The sequence below is a fragment of the Lycorma delicatula genome, chromosome 11, assembly GCF_047948215.1.
Source record: "Lycorma delicatula isolate Av1 chromosome 11, ASM4794821v1, whole genome shotgun sequence".
NCBI lineage: Eukaryota > Metazoa > Arthropoda > Insecta > Hemiptera > Fulgoridae > Lycorma > Lycorma delicatula.
Window position 1 is genome coordinate 13,966,462 of NC_134465.1, and position 24,115 is coordinate 13,990,576.

General features: G+C 34.8%; 1 protein-coding gene across 5 annotated transcripts in view; it reads right to left on the bottom strand.

Annotated features, from left to right (window-relative positions):
* The window catches only part of LOC142332109 (uncharacterized), a 251,992-nt gene that overhangs the window by 73,234 nt on the left and 154,643 nt on the right, over positions 1–24,115 (bottom strand). For all 5 annotated transcript variants that reach the window (XR_012758157.1, XR_012758156.1, XR_012758155.1 and 2 more), the window contains exons 7-11: positions 20,272–20,541; positions 17,036–17,255; positions 3,205–3,357; positions 1,047–1,330; positions 565–809 (exon numbers count right to left, since the gene is read on the bottom strand). Coding sequence is in view for 1 of the 5 variants with exons in the window: in XM_075378336.1 (XP_075234451.1) it covers positions 565–809; positions 1,047–1,330; positions 3,205–3,357; positions 17,036–17,255; positions 20,272–20,541 (1,172 nt within the window). In the remaining 4 variants the exon portion in view is untranslated. The remainder of the gene's footprint in view (positions 1–564; positions 810–1,046; positions 1,331–3,204; positions 3,358–17,035; positions 17,256–20,271; positions 20,542–24,115) is intronic.

A 24,115-nucleotide genomic window follows, 5' to 3' on the forward strand; every position in this document is an offset into this window, starting at 1 on the left:
GTACACACTTCAACAGCTTGTTCATTAGCTTTTTGTACAGCTCCTGGATACAAAATAAGACAGTCCAACGATAATTCCTTAAGACATAAAAGAGAGGGCCAACCCAACTGAACCCTAATAAAGAGGTGTCGGTTCTGCTACACTACTAGGTGTCAGCATGATATCACAGACGGAACCAGTGTAACAGCTTATCTAATTCCTATGACAGTCATCTAAAGAAGGAATAAAAGATAAGGAGAACAGGAAAGGAGGAGATAATCAATTCAGAGCAATTGCTTCTGATCCGGATAGTTTGCTGTCTTATCTAAGTACAGTGTATATACTTAGTACATTTCTTTTTTTTTACCGTCGATCAAATATTTTGCAATAATTTTATATTTGTAATGCTCATTAATCATTAAATTATTTTTGAAGGAAAAAATAAAGTGATTATCTAAAAACAACATTGGTTTTTAGGAAAAATTAATCCACACCTGATATCTCATTATAAAAAAAAGGAAAATATTAAAATATTCAGGTACGCTTTAATGGAATCATCTAAATATAAAATAGCTTATTTTTTACCTGTGACTGAGCTATCGTTTCCATTTTGTGACAAATCTGTTTGACTACCACAACTGATCTGTCTTTGTCTAGTAATACAAGGATGATAAGAAGAAATAGGTATTGGCGATGTTTTAGTCGTTCCAGTTTGTTTACTTGAGCCCAAACTATAACAACGTTCTCTAACACCCAAACTAAAAGGTAACTGAGGCATACTACCTCTTGTTGCAAGGTTTGGTGCTGGACTAGGACTTTGGCTATCTGATCTGGAAACAAAAAATCTTATTTTAGAGTTTTATAATATTATCTTTAAAGTTACAAAAAGTGCATATATATATATATATATTGATTTTTCTAAAGTCAGTTCCTTTACGAACCATATTATTCCTCTGTACTAGTATACAAATTTAAGTACAGAATAATATATATTATTCTGTACTTAGGTCGATCAAGTTCTTTAAATTTAAAACTGTAAATATATATATAAATAAGTAAAATATTACCTTTCCTGTGTGTTTCTAGCTTTAATATCAAGGGCTGATAGACTATTATGTCTTGCAAAAGGTGTTAAAATTGGTGTAGGAGGTGTACTAGGGCATAACGGTGGTGACACTCCACCTCTTGAACCACAATATTCAGCTGGAGTAAATGGCACTGTTTGTTTAACATTCTGTGAATTGCCAAGCAACAAATCTTGTGCTTCACTTGGTAACATAAACCATCTCAGTCTTGCAGCTCGTTCATCAAACATAACCGAATGATCGGTCAATGGATATCTTTGAGCCATCTGTAAAGAAACAACATACACATCACCTATACTTTTTTCCATATAAAATACTACTACAAAATGTTTACAAATAAATTATGTATAGTTAAAACTACTGCTTTAATTCCTATGTTCCTATGCTCTGAAAATGTATAGGTGAGTAGGTACAAGGCTATCAAAATGTTCCTGAACTGCATTTTACAATGAAGCTGAAGTAAACATTGAAAGTCATTACTTTCAAGGCTGCTCAGTCAGTCAATATACAATGCCAAGTAGCATTGTATTATACACGTTTAATGAGTACATAATAAAATTTTATGTGTTAGTGCTGGCCTATAATGACTCCCGTTAAAGCCCAACAGGGCAAAGAGCATGTGGGGGTGGCGACCAGAACGTCACTAGTCAGGTGTCTTCCCCTACGGGGTTGGGATGGCCTATAATGATATGGGTGGGGGTGGGGTAGTGACTGGAAGTGTCACAAGGCAGGTGTCTTCCCCTATGCGGTTGGGATGGCCTATAATGACAGATAAATTTGCATAATGTGCATGCATAAAATTTTCTATGAATTTCAATAAAACAGTTACCAAGAATTCTTAATTAATTCATCATGATTTTAAAGAATTAAAAGAATAAAGTTGAATGCAGAGTGATTGACCACCAGCAAAATGCAGGGGGAAAATCAGGAATTGATCCATATAATCATTAAACAATCATTGAATCGTATGACATGTTTGATATAAGTTATGAAATCTGTCAAGAAAACTTTGACAGAAAATTTTAACATGCAGTGCATCACTGCAAAGTGTGTCTGCCCCCCTCGCCTCTTAGCAGTTGACAAAAGCAGAAGCATGTTGTATCATGAGCTTAAATAGATGGATAAATGAAGTATATTACATCGAAAGAAATACCACTGGCAGAAAAAGTTACCTGTTTATGGCTACGATCTGAAAACAATGCAACAGTAATCACAGTGGAAGCGTCCACAGTCACAAACACCAAAGAGGGTATGCAAGCCAAAATGGGGATGCTCGTGATATTTTTCAACAAGGACATTATTCACTGAGAATTAGTTCCTTCAAGTATAAAGGTGTTTTCTGACTTCAGACTTTCTGGTCCTTCAGAGAAGATGTGTAATGAAAAAAACAAGAAATGAAGGAAACTGCAATCAGTTATTGCACTGTAACAATTTCCCACCAACAGATTTTTCAAAACAATGCAGATTTCACAATTATCACACTCCTTCATTATTCTCCCAACCTAGGCCTATTTTCCAAAATGAAATTAAAGCCCGAAGGGCACCATTTTTAGATTGTAGAAGACATCTGCACAATTGCCGGAAAAATGGACAATTTTTAGGAAAGAACTCAGTTAGTGCTTTAGAGGTATGAAATAAGTGTTAGGATTGCTGTATATTTTTTCAAGGGGACTACTGGTGGCCATTTTTTATTAAGTTAAGCTTATATGCTTTTTTGGATCTAGCATGGGGATTTTCTGATCTTCCCATAATTCTGTAATGTCAATATAAAAAGGAACGGTATGACTTACAAAGTGACTAATGTAGTCACACTGTACTGTGTTCAATTTCCTTTTGTTATATTCTATAATTGTATGTATAAAATGAAATTTATGTTTGACTACAGCACAGTATTAAGTCAAAAGGGATTCACTATAAATGGTAGTTACATGTATCTGTTCTGTTATAAATATTAAATACAAACTGTGGATGTATGCAAATACTATATATATATATATATATATATATATATATATATATGAAGGAACAGAATATGCTCTCTACAAGATATGATGTTAAAACATAACTTTTATTGAATGAAACAAAGAAGAATAAATTAAAAGAATATCTAATAAGAATAATTATAAAATATACTACTTACTTTACGTGCTTTATTAAAAATATTCCTAGCAGTCTGAAGACAATCACTATGATCAGCAGGACATGCTGCAACACTTGATATCCTTCTTTCATTTACAGTCATTTTACCATCAATATATCTTATTGATCCTAACCATTTACGTTCTTTATATACCTATAAACCACAAAAATTTATAAAAACATTTTAACCATATTAAAAGGAGTTGTAGGTGACAATCATGTTGCAGGTGCTTCCACAGAGGGGTCCCATATGTGGCTCTTTAAGGAGGTAATTTTAAATTGTGCAAACACACCATACTGTCAAATAAGTATTTATGCAGTTCTACCTACAATTCCTTCTCCGACTGGTTTTTGTGTTTGCTATTGCTATAAATGATCATTTTATACTTGCATAATTTTGAAACTGAACTCTGAAACCAGTTTATGACTTAATGTGTATTAGTTCTAAGATTATATGAAATAAACAAACTTTGTATGAGGTAGTGCTTGTATTTACAGCACACTATTTTGTATGAAATACTTGTATAGCAAACAGATGTTAGAAAATTAAACATATTAATTTTCCGCTTCCATAATATGTCTCAGGAGTGCCCAGCGCAGAGCCTTAATTGTATGCACTGGTGTTTTAAAAAATAACCTCCTACAAGGCTACCACTGTATCGGGAAAGGTTCTCCCAATCAATTTGGTGGTGAAAGTTTGGGCATCCATGTGGAAATTGCGAAGAGGCCAAGGTATTTGGGATGTGGTTTTGAGCCGGGCCTGTACCGAAGCAGAACAGTGATCTCAATGCACTGTTTCTAAATTTTGAACAGTTGCCCATCTTCCGCCTGCAGAGGAGGCTTTACAGCCTTTTGATGGAAGCATAGCAGCAAGAATGGCGCACCACGACTAAGGGAAGGTCCTTGTATAGATTTATACAGGATCTGGGGAGATGATATGCCTCACCTTCATTTTTAAGGACAACAGGAGCCCTAGTGCTCTCCAAACCAATATTTGTTTCAGTTCAACCTGGCAGCTGATGAGCTGTGCGTGTGCGGGAGGTCCAGTCAAACGAACACATGATGTTCGACTGCCCAGCTCTCTTGGGGGGGGGGGGGGCAAAATTCAGGCCACCCTGGAACAGAGGTCAAGTGGAAAATTGGCCACTCACAAGCAGTGAGTCAATGAGGTGAGAGCCATACTGTTGGACCGTGTGGGAGTTCCTTGATATGGTTGTTTTGTTCAATCGACATCAGTAGTTTACCTAAGGGAAAAGACTCCTACCATGCTGCTGTAGGAAGCTAACTGAAAGAAATGGCTGGCTACCAGCCAGATTAAGGCTCCAAGCGCTTTAATGGTGGACAGGTACTTGCTGGCATTCAGCGGCCTAGCCATGGCAGCGAATTACTGTTTTTGACGAGATAAATTAATTATTGAAAATCATATATGATTTAATAGTTGACGGGGTGTGCCTAGCCATTTTAGTAATATATGACAAGTGGGCGGTGGGACACGCAAGCATGTGGTGTATGGCATCACACTTATTCTGCTCATGCTTTTATGTAAGCTCTAGGAGCTAGTTAGGACACTGATCACTAAACTGTTTCAAGGCTCAGTAGCTGTTTGTGGCAGAGACATTTGGTCTTATGCTTTAGGGTGACCGAATATAATGATGACAGGAGAAATGCCAAGCAAACCAAATAATATACTTCAGGTTGCACAAAAGCATATCTCATTCAATTACAAGTTTCTTTCAAGTATGTTACTGGTCGACAATTAAAGAATATTATAACTCTTTAATATATTCTATAAAAAATATTACTGTCTATAAAGATGGATAAATTTGAATAATGTGCATGCATACAATTTTCTATCAAATTCAATAAAACAATTACCAAGAATTCTTAATTTCTTCATCACGCTTTTAAAGAATTAAGAGAATTATGTTAAACATAGAGTGGCTGACAAAATGCAGCGGAAAAAATCAGAAATTGATCCATAAGTACTGATATTGAATAATCATTGAATCATATGACATGTTTGGTATAAGTAATAGTAACAAGACCGGCATAGCAGGTCTGAGTAACGGATTCCTACCAATTATTATTAAAGTAATAATTAATATAATAATTGGAAGAATCCAGAAAGGGACAAAAAGGAGAACCCCTTTTGTAAAGTATAGGTCGGTTTAACAATCATCCTTTGTTATACTGCTCACTAACATAAACGAACACCTGTTATACGGTGAGAAGAGACCAGGTTTGGAATTCCTGGGAACAAAGCCTTGGTTGACTCTTCTATGCTTCGACTTGGGTCCTGTTTGACAGATAAAGAGATTAGCAGTATAAATAGCCCCCAGTAAGACCAACTAAAAATGAGTTTGACGGAGTTCTGTAAACCAGTCTGCGAGGTGTTACGGTATTGGTCCCGCAAGGGCAGTTCTGCGAGGAGAGGCTAAGTTGTGTGGGTTCAACAGAGTTCTGCGAACCAGTCCAGCGACATGTTACGAGGTCCAACGAGAAGTCACAGGTGTGACTCTGCAAGACGAGTGTGCAAGATGTCAGTCCAGCAAGGAGAGTATCCGGTTTGATACGATTAAGGAGACACCATGAGCAATTCCAGTAATCAAGAAATACTATTGGTGAGTTACAGTAAAACTATAAGTATAAAAGTGAAAGAAATAATGCAATAGATTTCATTCGTAAACTGTTAAGGTAGACAACAAAAGGGATTTTCAAGTGAATTTTATAAGATTGTTTGTTAATATAAGCCCAGTGGTTAAAAAAAGGGTTAAAACTAGTGGTTTCTTTTGTTAATGGGTCTGAATACTAGTTTTCTGTTTTTAAACCTGGTAAAAATTTCAAACGATTATTTATTTTGAACTCTGTTATATGTGTAATCTGTATTTATCACCTACTATCGACATTAGTGTCACTACTTGATGTGTAGTATCTTTTAGTTATCCTTTGATTGATTACGTTTTGTATTTTTCTCAGATTTTATGTCATACTTACTGTTTTGATTATGTATTATGTCAGGTACTTTGTTGTTATTGACATGTAATATTATCATCGTTTACTACTATTATCCTGACTGTTGTTGTGGTTGTAATTTCTATATTAATATTTGTGTTCATTACCTGTTTTATTATTGTCACTTACTATTATTATTATTATCATCATTATTGTATTTATCAGCATTGTTATTATTATTAATTTTCCTGGTTGTAATTTTAAACTAATAAACTGTAATGACATAAACATTCTAAATCGTCAACAACCTTTCAATATCCTGATCGAGCTGCGAAACACACGAGATTATGAAACCTGCCAAGAAATCTTTAACAGAAAATTTTAAAATGCAATGCATTGCTGCAAAGTGTGTCTGCCCCTCACCTCTTAATAGTTGAAAAAAGTAGAAGCATGCTGTATTATGAGTTGAGCATGGATGCTCGATGTGAGTGGTAGTCTATTGCTTGCTCCTGTGTTTTACTAAGTTTTGGATTGGTTTTTTATGGATTTTCTTCTTGATTTTTGGCTGGATCTAAATTTAAGGGCTTACGGATATTACTGGAAAATTTTATGCAATTTGGATCACGGACACAGGAAATATTTCGATTTTTCTGTTGTGAAAAGTGAAATTGGTATTTATTTTTTCGGACAAGTGTGTAAAAGGGCGTAAGTCCATTACAGGTAAATATTGTATTTACTGTTGTATAGACATAAGATAATTAATGTGGACAATTTTTTGGAAATTTTTTGAGAATTTTATAATAAAATTTTCCAAGTTAAAAGACAGGTCTGGTCTTGCAAGATAACACGTAGTAAACAAGGACTTGTAATAATTTTATAAAAGTTATTCATAACAGTGAAATTTTTTCTAAGTCCTCAGCGACTGTAAATAGGGGGAATCTTCCTTTTCATATAACTCCTCATATAACAGCTTCTTTCAGAAATCCTTTTGGATCTATCCCGATCATAACTTTTCCTTTCCATAGACCCCATAAACCCCCCCCCTTTTTTTTAATCCTTCTACCTTTTGACCACCACAGACCCTGTTTTCAGGATCCGGGGCCCAATTTTCCATGTCCCTTTTTTTTACTTTTTTGGATTCCTGCAGAATATCACTTGTGGGGTATCAATTTACTAGGAACTGGGAACTGATCCCATTTCGATTATTTAGATGTGGCTAGCTTTCATTTATTGCTGAAATAATGGAGCAGAGCAGCCCGAGTGGACAGGGAGTGACTGGACTTCCACCACGTAAAGATACTGACCAGAAAGGAAAAAAACAAATCAGACAATCGTCTTCAGAGGAGGAAATACACTCCAATAGTTTGAAGGAAATAACTAATAGGCTAGGTCAGGCAATGATACGGCATAAACAGCATTTTGGCAAGGCTATGCTCACATATATGCATGAACACGAAAGAGAGCTTTACACTGCTCTCAAGCAGCTGCAGGAAGAGACCGCTATTGTACAGACTGCTACACAAGCCACACAAACTGAATACAAGTTTGTTCCCGTGGAACCAGACATACTGAGTCTCGATTTATCAGATGAGGAGTTGATTGAACTTCTCCCACAACGATGGAACACACGGGTCATGAGTAGAGTAAATACAGTGACCCTCCCTGTAGAAGGACAGGCCGACACATGTCAGTTTGTAGATGTTGTCAAATCCAAGAGAGCCAAGTCTGAGGGGAAAAAAGCAGGCATGATTACCCTGGATACATCTTCCATGATGGAAGATGCTGATGACGAGACATCTCACGTTAGAAGGTTTACAATTTTTCACGACACAACTGACGATGAGAAACAAGCTGCTAGCTGTGCTTTGAACGCAATACGCAGCGTCCTTAAAAAATTGCCGAAAGCGATCTTTATTTTGCCCAGTGGACCGTATGGCAATGTTATACGGAAAATACTGATATACCTGCATAGGACCTGTGAGGAACCTTTCTCAGTCGTGGTACCAAGGACAGACACGAGTCGTGCTCGATCGCGGTCTGCTCCTGCTCGTCGATCGACGCCGCCGGTCGAGGGAAGTAAAACCGTTGTCATTAAAGCACAAGGTAAATCCTATGCCGAGTTACTTAGAGTTATGAAGGATAAAGTATTCAAAGAAGAAGCAGGAGAAGTCCTGTCCCTAAGAAAGGGCAGGAACAACGAACTTGAAGTAAGAATTAAAGGCGAAGAATGTGCTACCCAATTCACGTCTGTACTCCGAGAAAGGGCTGCGGAGCTTCAGGTAGACATGAGAACAAGAGGAGACAGGCGTGCAGTTGTGCACATAAAAGATCTTGAGCCTGATGTAACTGAACGTAATATACAAGAAGCAATAGTCGAGATAGTTGGAGGAGCCGAGACCTTCAAGGTCTCCTCCATAAGGCAAGCTTATGGTAATACACAAAATGCCACTATAATCACCAATTATAGGGCTGCGGTGAAATTGGTGGTGAATAGAATAAAAGTGGGATGGGTGCACTGCCGTGCATACATCCGAACTGAATACGAGAGATGTCATAGGTGCTGGTCGACTGGGCACAAGAGTATAGACTGCAGGGGACCTGATAGGACTATGCTGTGCTACAACTGTGGCAGGAAAGGACATCTCATCCGCGATTGCAGAGAGCCGATGAAATGTTTAGATTGCAACAGCGTAGAACACCGCACTGGAGGCACGATGTGCGGATGAAGATCTGATGCCTAGATTCCTATTAACAAATGCTAACCGGAGCCCATGATGATTTAGTGGGGAAGATCGCTGAAGAGGCGGAGGTGGACTTTATTGTATCCACTGAACCTAATTACAATACAGCTGCTAGACAGAATTGGTGGGCAGACACCGCCGGCAATGTTGCCGTTAAGAATGTTAGCAATAAATACGGGTGGCAACTGCATTATCGGTGTGAAGGTATGATAGCCGTAGTGTTACCGGGTATGGTTTTGATTGCTGGTTACGTTAGCCCTAATGTTGGCCTGGATATTTATGAACAATACATTAATGAGCTCCAGGGAGTCATTGTGCAGTCGCCTAGAAGAGTTGTACTTCTGGGTGACTTTAATTGTAAAACAACAGCAGCTGGTAGTAATTATACTAACAGGCGAGGTGAGATCTTCCGGATATGATGGTGATGACTGGTTTGGTTTGCCTTAACGACGAATCGCATACTTATGAGGTCATCGCTCGGTACTAGATCTCACTCTAGTAGATAATAGATGGGACCCGACATTGTTTCAGTGGTGTGTTATGAAGGCTGAGACGGCAAGCGATCACTATGCTACACTGCTGGTGATGAAAGATACTTTGACGTGTAATGTGGATATACATAGACCATTGCATCTTACTGATAAGACAGGTGGAGATAATTGTAGAAAGAGTATCAAGCAAATTGTCTGATGGGAGGACGATTACACCTATGATTTTGCTGGACATAATTGTCACAGAGATGGCTAGAATAACTTCGGACAATAAAAGACGACACCCTGTTTATTGGTGGACGGCGGAAATTGCCGATCAGCGTCGGAGGCTCCAATTCTGGCGAACGAAAAAATGCAGAACTCGTAGAGCAGAAGGATCAACTTATGAAGAGGCTACGGCTACGTTTACTGAGGCGAGACGAACGGTTAACTATTTAATTAAGCGCTCTAAGAAAGAACGGTGGAAAGAGTTATGTGCTGAACTGGATGCTGATCCATGGGGCAGAGCGTATCAGGTCGTGACTAAGAAACTAGGACGTCGCCTGTCCTTACGTCAGAAAATGCCGCCTTGCAGCTAAAGAAATTGTTCCCTGTGGAAGATTCTGAGATTACCGAATTGGTTCAGTGTGAAAGAGGCAGGTTTACGCAAAAAGAAGTTGCCACGGCAGTAATGAAATTAAAGAATAAAAAGAGTCCGGGGCCTGATGGAATTCCTGCGGCTGTACTCAAGGGGCTCTTTAAAAGGGTCCCTTGGGAAATAACTGATGTTGCCAACTTCGCGATTCAGAACAGGACATTCCCGGTTTGTTGGAAGGCCTCGAGAACGGTGTTCTTGCCAAAAAAAATGCAGCTGGATCCACAGAGGTCGGATACCATCCCCTTTGCTTAATCAATGGAATGGGTAAGATGGCTGAAAGACTCATTGCAGACAGAGTAATGCAAGAGCTGAAAGACAATGATGCTTTACACAAAAACCAGTTCGGATTCATAAAGGGAAGATCTGCCTTACAGGCAATGGATAAAATAGTAAAATGGGCTCTCACAATCAAGAGTGGAACCTGGCGCACGAGGCAGATACCGCTTCTAATTACGTTAGATATCAAGAACGCATTCGGAACGGTTAAATGGGAAGCAATCATGTCAGCCCTTAGCAGAAGATGCATTTGCTCTACCCTTCGGAGGCAGATAGCGGAATATCTTTCAGATAGATGGACGATGGTAGATACTTCGGAGGGAACACTAAGACACCAGATCCATGGAGGAGTCCCACAAGGTTCGGTCCTTGGACCACTGTTATGGTTGATTACTTTCGATGATGTCTTACGACTCAAATTACCCTTCGGAGGCAGATAGCGGAATATCTTTCAGATAGATGGACGACGGTAGATACTTCGGAGGGAACACTAAGACACCAGATCCATGGAGGAGTCCCACAAGATTCGGTCCTTGGACCACTGTTATGGTTGATTACTTTCGATGATGTCTTACGACTCAAATTACCAGTGGGAGCTGAGATTGTTGCTTATGCAGACGATTTGGCAATTCTTGTTAGTGCTAGGACCGAGTTAGAGCTCGAGAACCGTGGGAATCGAATATTGGAGCTGGTTCACACCTTGTTTACTGAACAGGGTCTGATGTTATCGTTTGATAAGTGCGTGTATATAATGCTTGCTGGGAAAAGAAATCTACGATATCTCGTTTTGAGGATAGGTGACCACGAACTGAAAAGGGTTGTACAAACCAAATATCTAGGTGTTATCATAGATAAGTCATTAAATTTCGGTTTTCATGTGATCGATAGATGTAAAGCAGCGGAAAAGACACTTAAGGCTATTCTAATACTAATGTCTGGGCGCGACGCTCCTCGCTCTTCTAAACGCAGGGTTATGGTTTCTGCCTGTATTTCTGTTTTGCTGTATGCGGCGCCGATTTACACAGAAAGGAACGCAATACGCATGAGGAGTGTGCATAGACGTGCCTTGGTGGGGGTGACGTATGGATATCGAATATTATCCTATGAAACGACATGTGTTTTAGCCTCGGCGATGCCAATAGAGCTTCAAATAATAGAAAGATGGCTCCGATTCCAGGGTATGAATCCTCGAGATGCTGCGGATATCGTGATGCAATCATGGCAGCGTAGATGGGATCAACATCAAGGGGCTGAGTGGACTAAAGACTGATTGTAGACCTTAACCAGTGGGTGAACCGTAGACACGGGGATGTCAATTTCCATATTTCGCAGATGATTTCAGGACACGGTAATTTTGAATACTACCTACACCGATTTGGGAGAAGAAATTCCCCATGCTGTATGTTTTGCGAGGATGACGACACAGCAGAACACACCATATTTGAGTGTTAGAAATTGACAATTAATAGGTATCGGACGGGTATTCAAGATCTTAGACCCGAAAATTTAATTAGTTTTATGCTAAGTTCCGATCAAAACTGGCGAAAATTTGAAAGGTTTTCACTTCTAGTCCTAAAAGAAAAAGACGATATCGACAGACGAATGGGATATTAGCAGACGAATGTTGAAATCGTAGTACAAAGTCAGTGATGAATATGGATTCCATATGAATGTATCGGATTGCTTGTAGGCGTTTTGCAATTGGTTTTTGGGGGGAATTATTAAGACCGAGACCCGGCCTCGCGGCGGGGGCCTGGAACGGCATAGTCGGGCCTGGTCCCTTGTCGTGGGGTTTGAAGCAGGCAACTGAAAAGACCGAGACCCGGTTTCTGGGGTGGGTCTGGGCGACGGCGTTGCCGGAACCTGGTGGCCCGCCCCGGGGACTAGAGCAGGGGATAATAGAAAAGACAAAAGATCCGACCGGGGAGGCTGACCTGCTGTGCCGGAATTTTAGCCGGTGGACGGGAAGGCCTCCTTTGAGTATAAGGACACTTCCCCGGGTTGAGAATACTTTATTGGATAACCGACCCGTGGGAGTAGGGGGAAAAAATAAATAAAAAAGAAAAAATGTTGTATTATGAGCTTAAGTAAATGAATGTTCTATATTTATCTAAAGAAATATCATTGGCACAGAAAGTTACCTGATCCAATTTATTAATTTAATATTACCTATTATTATTCATTTTACAATTCATGTCTTTTATTAATAGAATTGATGTTTAAATCGATTATAAGTTTAAAATTAATTTATGACTAGGTGCTTGTTTTTCTTTGCAAGACTGTTAGTTTATTTTTTTGAATGTTTATTCAAAACATAAACTAACAGATGATTTATAAAGTTAATTACAGATAGGAATGATTTCTGATTCTTTCTGGTAATAAACACAAAAAAAGGAAAGCATTCTAGAAGTGCTGAAAAGATTACTGCTGTAAATGTATTTAATACAATAAACGTTTTGTTGTAAATTAGTCCTTATTAACATAAGTAAAACTTACCTCTGAAAGTAGTAATATATCGATTAGCATTATTTTAGATATAACTGAAATCATGGAAGGAAATGTACAAATCCCTATCAAAAGGAGAAAACATAAAAAAAAATTGTTGTAGAAATTTGATGACAAATAAAAATGAGTAAGTCATTACGCATATAATTTATCAATTTTTTTATGAAATTATGTTGTTTTTAATGTAAACATACATTTTTAACCTTTTAAAATATAAATACCCTTATATGCACTTTTATTCTAAATCAGCCATCATAATTTTTTTATAAAAGTAAAGTAATTCCATAATTTCAAGTCTTACATGGTTACTGGATTCAGCTTTTCAAAGTATTTAGTTTTAAAATTTTCATGTCAAAAATGGGCATCTAGATGTTCAATTGATCTAAATTTTACGGAAAACCATAGACAAACAACAAATGAACAGGGGACTGTAGACAAACTGCATGAAAAGCATGAGAAAAATTATGCCCATTACTATTACACAGCTAGTAATAGCTACTGCATACAAAGCATATCTTTAAACCAGTGTTATGTGAACAATGATGTTATGTGATATGATAATATAGAGTAACATATATGGATAAAACTTTATCCTATGAACAGAACACAACAATTCATTACAAATAAACAGCACTGCTTCTTAAAAAGTAATTTATATTACTAATATCATAACCAAAAATTATTATAAACTGCATGAAAACCACGAAAAAAATTATACCTATCACTATTACACAGCTAGTATAATAAATAGCTACTGCATCCAAAGCATCATTTTATACCAGTATTATGTATAAAAATCTTATGATGAAAGAATTTTTTTAAAACTTTAGCTATTTGTTTATAATAATTAGCATTTTGAAGTATACATTTATTAAATAATACATAATTATTACATTTATTTATAATAAAAAAAATGTAATTATTATTTCTAAGGCTTTATTAATATTCAACATTCAAATAACAAATAGATATACAAGACACAGAAATATAAATCATAACGATCGATCGTTTGATGAGAAGAAAAGTGATGCTTGTGATGATGAGGTTGGAAAGGAATTATTCGCTAAGATTTGCTACTATCTAATCAAATGATTGGTTCTAATCTCTACCATCAACTGAAAACCAAGCGATTGAGATAAAATGAACAGAAATGATTGACAGGAAAGGTGTTGGCTTCTATCAAGAAACAACGCCTGACCCGACAAACATCTCTGGTGACCCATTGGAAATTGAGAGAGCTTGAGTGGGAAGTTTTGATGCATCCACTGTATAGTCTTGACCTTGTACTGTCAGACTACCGTTTTTTTTTTCAGTCTCTAAAGACTTTATAGTATAAAGTTGCCTTCAAAAGGAGTCTATGAAAACAACATGACAGTTTCTCATCCAAAAAAAAAACAGAAGTTTTAAAGTAATGGGACTAAAATTTCAGCTGCAAACGGTGGACAATCAAAACGGCAACACATAATTGATTTAATAAACTTCACTTGAGATATAAAAAAAATGTTATATTATTTTTGCATTAAAATACAATTAACTTTACCCCCAGCCCTTTAAATAATATATTATTACTCAAATTTTTTAAAGAATAAGTTTTGTAAAAGTGATTAAAGCGATGTCCATACTAATTTTATTTCCAAATGCTTATTATTATAAGACTGCTTGAATAATTATGGGATTTTGATTCATCTCATTTAGAAATTTTAATGAAATGAAATTTTACAGATGGATTTTTAAAAAAAGACAAAATCCTAGAACAAAACTCATAAACTTTTAACACCAATTCACAAATAAATTTTATTGCTAAAATATAAACTAAAATTTTTTTGAATAACCCAAAGGATGGTGAGAATATTCTCTAACAGCTGGCACACATGCGCTGGAACTGTTTTATTTTTTCATAGAAGAGCTATAACTGTTCACAAAACATTTATAACTTAAATTGTTTTACAGTACTTAAACTGTACTTAACATTATTACTTAAATTATAATTACTATTTATTTCTTATAAATATTTTTACATCATAGAACTGGTGAATTTCAAGCTCTGAGACACTGGAAGGAATGGAGTAGGCCACGGCAGAATGCATTTATATTATTAATGTTTAACTAAAGCTGTCAATACTAGAATAACTTACTGAAATGCACTGCTTTATAAGGCATTAATCAAAATTTGACTAATTTTTCTAAGATGAATACTAAAGTACCATTAGTACAACGCACCCTTGTTTACCTCAACTATACTATAACACAATTACATAAAGCTTGGATTCAAGCATTTATGTGTAATTTCTAAATGGAGTCTAATTAGGAGTTTTTTCGGAGATCTAAAATAAGAATATAGATTATAAATTCTTAACTTTTATGTCCAGTTCAAATTTTAACTATAAGCAGTTAAGTAATAGAAAGACTAAAGAGTAATATTTTAGTAAATGTGGAAATTAACACTGACAATTACTATTGGAAATCCATACATTATTACCAAATACATGTATCTGAGAAGAAACTTTCATATATATTTTTTTAACGAATACATGAAAAACCATAAATTTAAATGAATTTTAACATAAAATATTAATAACTTATAGGAAGAAAATAAATATTTTTTTATATTCTTAATGTGTACATTGCAATATATTCGACTAGTGAACAATAAGCAACCCTCCTTATGGTCCACTGAGATGAGGATAATATGTATGACATGTAAACGAGGTGCAGTCTCTTGTACAGGCACAGGCCAACATTCCTGAGATATGTGGTTAATTAAACCCCAGCCACCAAATTTACACTGGTATCCACTTCTAGTATTCAAATCTGTATAAAAGCAACTAGCTTTTACTAGGACAAAGCTCAGAACCCTTGATTTTGAAAATCAGCTATTAAACAACTGACTTGTAACAATGAGTTAACAACTAGACTAGCCCGGAGGGCTAGAAACTAGAATATGAAAAAAGATACTTGGGACTAAACTTAACTTTTAAGCATTTACAAGAGATTTAACTAGTAACTGATGGTTTTGGTTTATTATAAGGTCAACTGCACATAACAGTCCTGTTTTTAGGTTTGAAGAATCAGTAGATGCCATTTTGTCAAGTTTAAACAACACATTTTCAGCAAGTTTTTTCCAATGAACTACAATTTGCAGGAAGCATTTTTGTTTTCATTTGAAGAAATCGACTACTGAAAGTCTTCGTTTGCTGTCCCAAGCTTACAAATATTATGCTCCATTCATCTTGTTTATATGATTCAAAAGTAGAGATTTTGATTTGGAAGACAAGGCCAACCTGGCCTGGTTGGCCCTGGTCAACCAAAAGTGTTTGAAGAATTGTAGGCGTTAGAGGATGAAGAGCGATGTCAAATGCTTAAAGAATTGGCAGAAGCATTAAATGTGACTGAATTGGTAATTAAAAATTTGAAGTAATGGGAATGGTTGAAAAGCAGAGTGGGTGCCATATGACCCAAACCATATAAGCCAAAGGACATTGAAAGGTATTTTCTCACATGTGAATGGCTACATGAATGGCAAAAGAAGAAAGGGTTTTATGCATCATATTGTCACTGGTGATGAAGAATGGATACATTACAATAATTCCAAGGGCATAAATTCATGGTGCAAGCCTGACCAACCTACAACATCAACAATAAAGCCGAATATCCATTGTTCAAAGGTATTGCTTTGTATTTGGTGAGATCACAAGGATTTCTATTATCCGTTAAAATCTGGTGAAACCATTACCATAACAACTAGTGAGTTAAACCAAGAATTAAAAGAGGAACTACCTGAATATGCCAAAAGACATGACAAAGTAGTTTTCCAACATGACAACACTTAGCAAAATGTTACTAAACTGGTCAAGAAAATTCTAGATCTACTCAGAAGGGATGTGCTATTCCACCCACCATATTCACCAAATGTTGTGCCTCCTGTTTTCCACTTGTTTCGATCCAAACAGAATCACCTGTTTGACCAGCACTTTTAATTCTTTTGAAGATATCAAAAAATGGCTTGATTTATGCACAGCCTCAAAAGATGAGTCATTCTTCTGACAAGGTATCCATATTTTACCAGGAACCTGGGAAAAAGTTGTAGTTAACAATGGACAATATTTTGAATAACATGTACTTATCTTTTTGTTTCAAAATAAACTTTCATTTTCACAAACAAATCTTTTAAAATTAACTTAAGCTGTCCATATTTTTTGTATGTATACATAGCTGGTACATTAAACTTACTGAATTAGTATGATGCCTCCATTCTCCAGTTTCTGGGTTAAGTATATACTGTGGCAATAATTTCCATCCTTCTGTTGCAACCATTTTAATTGCTTCTAGAACATAAGCAACATCAGAATCTGGCATGAAATATGGTAATGAGATACGAGTAAAACCAGGTCTTAACATTTCATATGATGAATGTTCTTCTTTTCTTCGCAAATGCCTTCGATCTAAACGACTGAAAATCAGAAATCTATTTTAATAAATTAATAAACATGTACTACTTTTTACATTTAAAAAATTATATGTCACTTAACTGAACACCTTTCAACTCCTATAAGAATCATCATTAAAAAATTTCCTGGTGAATAATAAATAAAGTCAACATGAAAAATTTCTAATCTCTGACTGAATAACTATTATTAGTAGTAAGTTCAAATCATATTTTTTTCCTTTGGAAGATTATTTTTTAAGATTTGTTAGCAATTCATTGAGGCCTAAATGAAATCCCACTGTAACTTTTCAATTTCCAAAGACAATGGATTTTCAGGAGTATGATAATTGTGTGGTGCAGTAATTTAAATTAAGTTATTATCATATTCATTTCATTGTTGCTTTAATTATTCAATGTTTAAAATTTTATTGAATGGTGGGAGTCAAAACTGAAAAGAAAACTTCCAAGAAATATTTTTATAAATATTATATTTGAATATAAAAAAATGTAAAAACATACTTTTCTGTAAATAGAAGATAATATTGTTTTCAACAAAATAATATATATTAAGTTGTCTATTTTCACAAGTCCACAATGAAAAGCACGGGGCACAACTTCAGTTCTATTTTGCACCTTAACTTTAATTTATTCAAAGAGATTTACTAGATATTGTATATTGAAGCTAACATTTCCATTTTGCATCAAAACCTTTGTCATATTTAAAGAATTTATGTAGATATTGAATATGAAAGCAAGTCCCATGCTTTTAATTGTGGTTTTGTGAAAGTATACAACTTTTTACACATTATTTTGTTGAAAACAAAAATGTCTAAAAGTATGTTTTAAAAATTTTTTATTTTTATTTTATAATTTTTAGTCACAGTAAATAAAATTTTTATGAAACAACACTAGTTTATCAGTAAAGTAAATTTTATATAAATTTATTTATTTTTATGTACTAATACGCATATGTACTGCTCCTCCTCACCTTCTGTGCATATGTACTACCCACACCTACCTACTGCGCATGAGTACTACTCCTCTCCATCTTCTGCACATGTGTACTACTCCTCCCCACTTACTGCGCATGAGTAATGCTGCGGAACTGTTAACCGTGGAATGAAAGTTAGTTAAAGAAAAGCATATAATTACATTTTTTTGTTAAAATACATTCTGCTTAAGTAAATTAAAATCACCAAACAGAAACCAGGTTTAATTTTGAGTAATATCATATTTACAATTTGTCGAACGCATTCATTCAGTTAGTAAATGCCAAATATATTTTTCATTTAGAAGGTGTTGTCTGATGTAAATAATTCTAGATAAGATGTAACAGATTAGCGAGGCTGTAATTATTTAAACTGCTATGCCTGATTAAAACACATTTATTCTGCAAGTTTCAATAAATCAGGTTTTTTATTTCATATATGTAACCCTATACAAACACAAAAATAGATAATAATCAAGATAATTAGCTAAGATGGTAATAAGTACACACTGAAATAATGGGCTTTTGTTAACTCATTATTGTGAATAATTATATTACTCACCGACAGATGAAAATCTTATAAGATTTCAGTAAAATTATTATCTGAATTTTTTTCAAAGTAATTGAAAAAATGTTTTTATTTAAAATAATTCTTGAAAAGCATTTCCTACTTAATATACATTGTTACTGGCAAGGTACAAAATGTTTGATTTTGCATTGATTTCATTATAAAAATGATGAACAATTAAATTTTCTACCAAATTCCTAAAATTTTGAGCTCAGTTTCCTTGATTTTATAGATAAACACAAGAAAAAAAGTCAGTTAATTTCTAAACTTCATTTGTGGGATGTTCATGTAGTTATCTTTTACAGAATGATCTTCAAAACAATTCAAAATAGTAATACAAGAATGGAATTGTTTAAAATTACAGTAAACTCTCTAAGCTTTACTGATCACCCAATAATGTAACTTTCTGGATAAATTAACGTCAAAAACTAGACTTAAATTTCAATAAAAATAATCAATAGTAAAATAATCCATTTAGAATGGCTAAGTGGTTATTGGGTTTTAAAAGAACTTCAGTACATATTGAAGTTTACATATTCTGAGGTTTATCCAATAAATTTTCCTTCATCAAATCAATTGACATCTGGCTTTCTGGAAATTATATTACGTTTTTTACCCGAAACTGATGGATTAATAACGAATGTGTATATAGGCACATTTTCAGCATGAAGTAACTATCATTTTATTCGTTTTCAATGGTTGAATATTTTGTTTAAACTCTTGAATATGTTTTATTACTCCATGGTAATATTTCTTGCTCACTATCTTACCTAGTATTATAAATTCACGGTGGACAATGCTTAATTTTTGAAGTTTGAATGTTGACAGTAAGCAAGAAAAATAATCATAATCAGCTGAAGTTTAATCATGTTTGAAACATTTACACTATGCATACAGTTGAGTTCAGCTTACAACCTCATTACAAAATTCTCTTTTTAACATTTCAATAATCTTCATAAAGGATTATCCCTATCTAAGACAAAATTTCAAACAAACTCATTGTTCATGAAAATCACTCATAAAAATTGCTACGCACAACCATAGCATAATACTTGTTGACATAATTACAATGAATATGGTAAAATACTGCACCAAAGTTTTTGTCTGGTTACTACTTACTGATGTTACCATTAAAATGCAACATAATATGTTTCCAATAGTAGCATTATCTGGTGTGGTTATTCAGAAATGTACTAAACAAACCTTGTACATGCGAGGTATATGTAAGTATGTATATATATGATTATACATACACACAAATTCTGATTGTTTTTTCCATTAGAATACATAATAATGTTTTACAGCGCTTGTTAAATTTTAAAAACCTGATATCATACCAACCCCTGAATTCTCATTTACTTACGTATATTGGATACACACAAAGTATTAAAATAAACTTTAACACACAGGAATTATGTGTACAGTTAAAACGAACAAAACGTTTACTTTAAGATAATTATATAAAAATAATTTCAACTGCTCACCAGTCTTCCAGTAATATATCTTCATATTCTTGTGCAAGATCTTGATCAATACCCAATAAATCTTGTGCATAAGGTCCAGCACATGCACAACCACCTCTAACTTGTACACCGAATACATCATTCAGTATGGCGCACACAAAATTATGATGTAAATACGTACCACGAGGATGTCTTACTAAAAATGAAAATACAGCCAGTCTTTTAACACCGTGTGTACTATTACCTAATAAGATAACTTCAGGAATATTCCGCATATGTGAAAGAACCATTCTGAAAACAAAAAGTATAGAGTAATAATATTATTAAATTTCAACTACAGGAGATTATAATTATACAGAAGATTTTAATTAAAAAATTACATCGATAAGCAAATCAACTTTTCAAATCTGGTTCACTAAATACTTCATACATTATTACACTTGATGCTGAGACAAGATTAGAACTGATAAACTGCTAATTACGCGGGATGTCCAGAAAGTAATTAACATTTTGGTATTAACAGACAACAGCTGTGGGGAAAAATTTATTACATACAATTTGAAAATACATCCTTCAACTACTTTTCTATGTAGCTGCCAAATAAATTGAGACACTTATCGTATCTGTGGATGAGTTTTTATATCCCTTCATCAAAAAATTCTGCCGCTTGGTTTTTCACCCACTCAGTGACAACTTCTTGAAGCCCCTGGCATCATCAAAGCGCTTAGTTGCCAACCAGTTTTTCATGCAAGGGAAAAAATGGTAATTGCTCGGTGCCAGATCTGGGATGTACATACGATGATTGAAAATTTCCCATCCGTACTTTTCCAAAAGTTCTTGTACATTGAGCTGTGTTCAGACATATATTTTCATGGATGAAGAAAATACCATAAGTCAATGTTCTGTTTCAGTTGTTATGAATTGCACTACATAACTGTTTTAAATACACTGCTGTATTTATTGTGTCACTACGCCTCATAAATTCAACAAAAATTATGTCTTTTTCGTTTAGAAAACTGTTGTTCTGGAAGTTATGGAGCCCACTGAACACAAAACATATGGTAACAAACTTTATACAAAAGGTAAATATTAAATTAATAGAAACTGAAATGAAAGCTCTGTAATGGTAAAGGACCAATTAACACAAATCTTTTCATCAACCTTTCTGGCTAGTTCGCCAGACAGAACATTAGCCTGGCCACATTGCTTTTCATGAATATTTGAGAGGTCATTTTAAACATGATACACCACTGCCTCACTGCACCTTCACACATTACATTTTTCCCATAATCATCATATACTTCCTGATAAATCTTAATGGGTTTGTAGTTCTTTGCCAAAAAGAAATCATGTTTAAAAATAGAAAGGGTATATTAATTTGTGGTTTTACACTATTTAACTCAGTCTTTTTTATGGATGTGATGTGTGTAAAGCATCTGAGGTACAAGAAACATCATTCACAGCTGTTTTCTCTAAAAGTAATGATGTTCACTATACAATCGTCCCTGCAAGTGAAGGTTTCACTTACAGGAGTAACATTTCCAGCATATTTGTAGGCTTAATGTTCTGGTACTCAACAATATGTTCAGCTCAGTGAAGAAGGCAACAGGAAATTGCTTCACTCCTTACTCCTCTCATCCTGGCATGTTACATTGTTACGCTTGAGAACAGTTATGTTTTTTGGGAACAACTGTGACAATTCATGTCACCTTCAATTATTACAGTTAAGATACTTAAATACAAATAAAAATATTTAAAATATTAACACTGACTTATAACAAATGGATAATTAAAATAAAACTTTTAAAAAATAATATTATTTTAAAATAATATTTCAAAAATGAAAAATTTACAAAATGAATTTTCCCTTTTAATTTTATAAATATCAAGACTACTAAAAGATTGGCTTCTGACTAGCAGTTAAATCAATAGCTATGGGAAGATTCAAACCACCAACAATCTTGATACACAATTATCTTGTTACACGATTATCTCACGTTCAATGTTTTAAAGAAGTGGTCCATTAAACATCACAGAACATCACTATTGCTTTTATCAAATGTAAGATTACAAGGGATGGCTGAAATGTAATGCACAGCCACTCTAAACTTGCAAATGTAGAGATAGTCAAATGAGACAAATGTGGCGTAAAAGTACATTTTACTTGCTATAAAATATTTTCACATAGAATTTACAGCTACACAATTTTACCAATGGTGAATCAGTTTTCTCATTCCATCAATGAAAAATTCTGGTGGTCTTTCTTTGATTTACAACCTCACTATGCCCTTCAGTTCATCACCCATGGTGAAATAAATACCCTTAATATTAATAATATCCCTCTTTAATTGTGGAAAAAAGTGAAAATCAGAGTACCAAATCTGGTGTGATGAAGGGTGTGGAAGAGATTCAAATACTTCATAAGAATCTTGGCAGTTGCGAGTGATAAGTATTGCCAAGCATTTTGTGTTGCAGAATTATTAGCTTAATGGATCATCAAACAAACACACATGCCTCCTGGTGTTTTAGCATCTCTATTTATTGTACATTATTTACAGTTGACTCAGCTTTCATGCAGTCAATGCAATCATATACACGTGTTTGGAATCCCAGAACACATCAAGAGAATTTTTTTGCAGAGTTATTTTGAATTTTTTTTTATTGCAGTGAACCGTAATGATGGTATTCCAAGCCTGCTTTTTTCTTATGGATTGAAATAATGCATCTAAGTTTAGTCTACTGTCAAAATATTAAAAAGGAAATCATCTCTTTAGTCATGATAAAGTTTCAGAAGTTGTTTACAACATTCCTTTCACTGCTGTCTGTTTTTTTCTATGAATTTGTATGGTTCTCAATGCAAACAGATTTTACAGTATCCCAGTTATGCAACAAGTGCCCTAGTAATTCTTTCGAAATGGGTGATGATGCGTTGTAGTGTGATGCAATGGTCAAGTTGAATCTATTAATCCACCTCTTTTTGGAGCTTCTTAGCAGTCACAAAACCGGTCAACCGCTACAAAGTTCATCCTCAAAATTTGTTTCACCAGCTTTTAATACACAAAATTCTACTACTCACAGTACTTTGATCAATAGTTCACTACAAACAGCTTTTAGACGATGGAGAATATCACTAATATTCACTTTTTCTGCTGTTAAAAAATCAATCACTATATATTGTTTTAAACGAGCTGGCAGCAAGTGTACTTGACTCGATAAAAATGGTGACTGACAAAGAGGGCATGGGTCGATGAGTTTTGGAATATTAATAGTAGGGAAAATGAAAGTACATAACGACAGCAACTGTTGCTTTGTGTGACATTCTGCTCTCCTGTTTCATTCCAGTGTGCATTTCATTTCAGCCATTCCTTATTGTGTGTGATTTATAAGTTTCAGTAGAAGGATACAACGTGGCTGATTTCTATTCATAACTGACATGTTTATGATGATAACTGACACAATAATAAGTTAAAGAGTGACTGCTCCATATGAGATTTACACCAGAAGTTTAGAGAGGGTTTGTAGATTTTGATGTTCTCACCAAAAGGAACAAATTCAAGCAGGCACTATCAAATCAAAAAATAATAGTTGTAATATTTTGAGATACAACAGAATTTTTCCATTAGAATTCATGGAACCTGGACCAATAATAACATCACATATTTAATGTGAAATGCTGAAGAAGCAATAGCAGTCGATCTGAAGCAGGATAATATAGAATGGTTGTTGAAGGTTCTGTATTTATGAGACAACAGATGGGTTGTGTAATGTCATGCAAAAGGATATGGCTTTGCAGGACTTAATAAAGGTTTACTTGAGCTATTAAAACATGATAATCTGTCACTCCTACTCCTACTGTAGGACTACA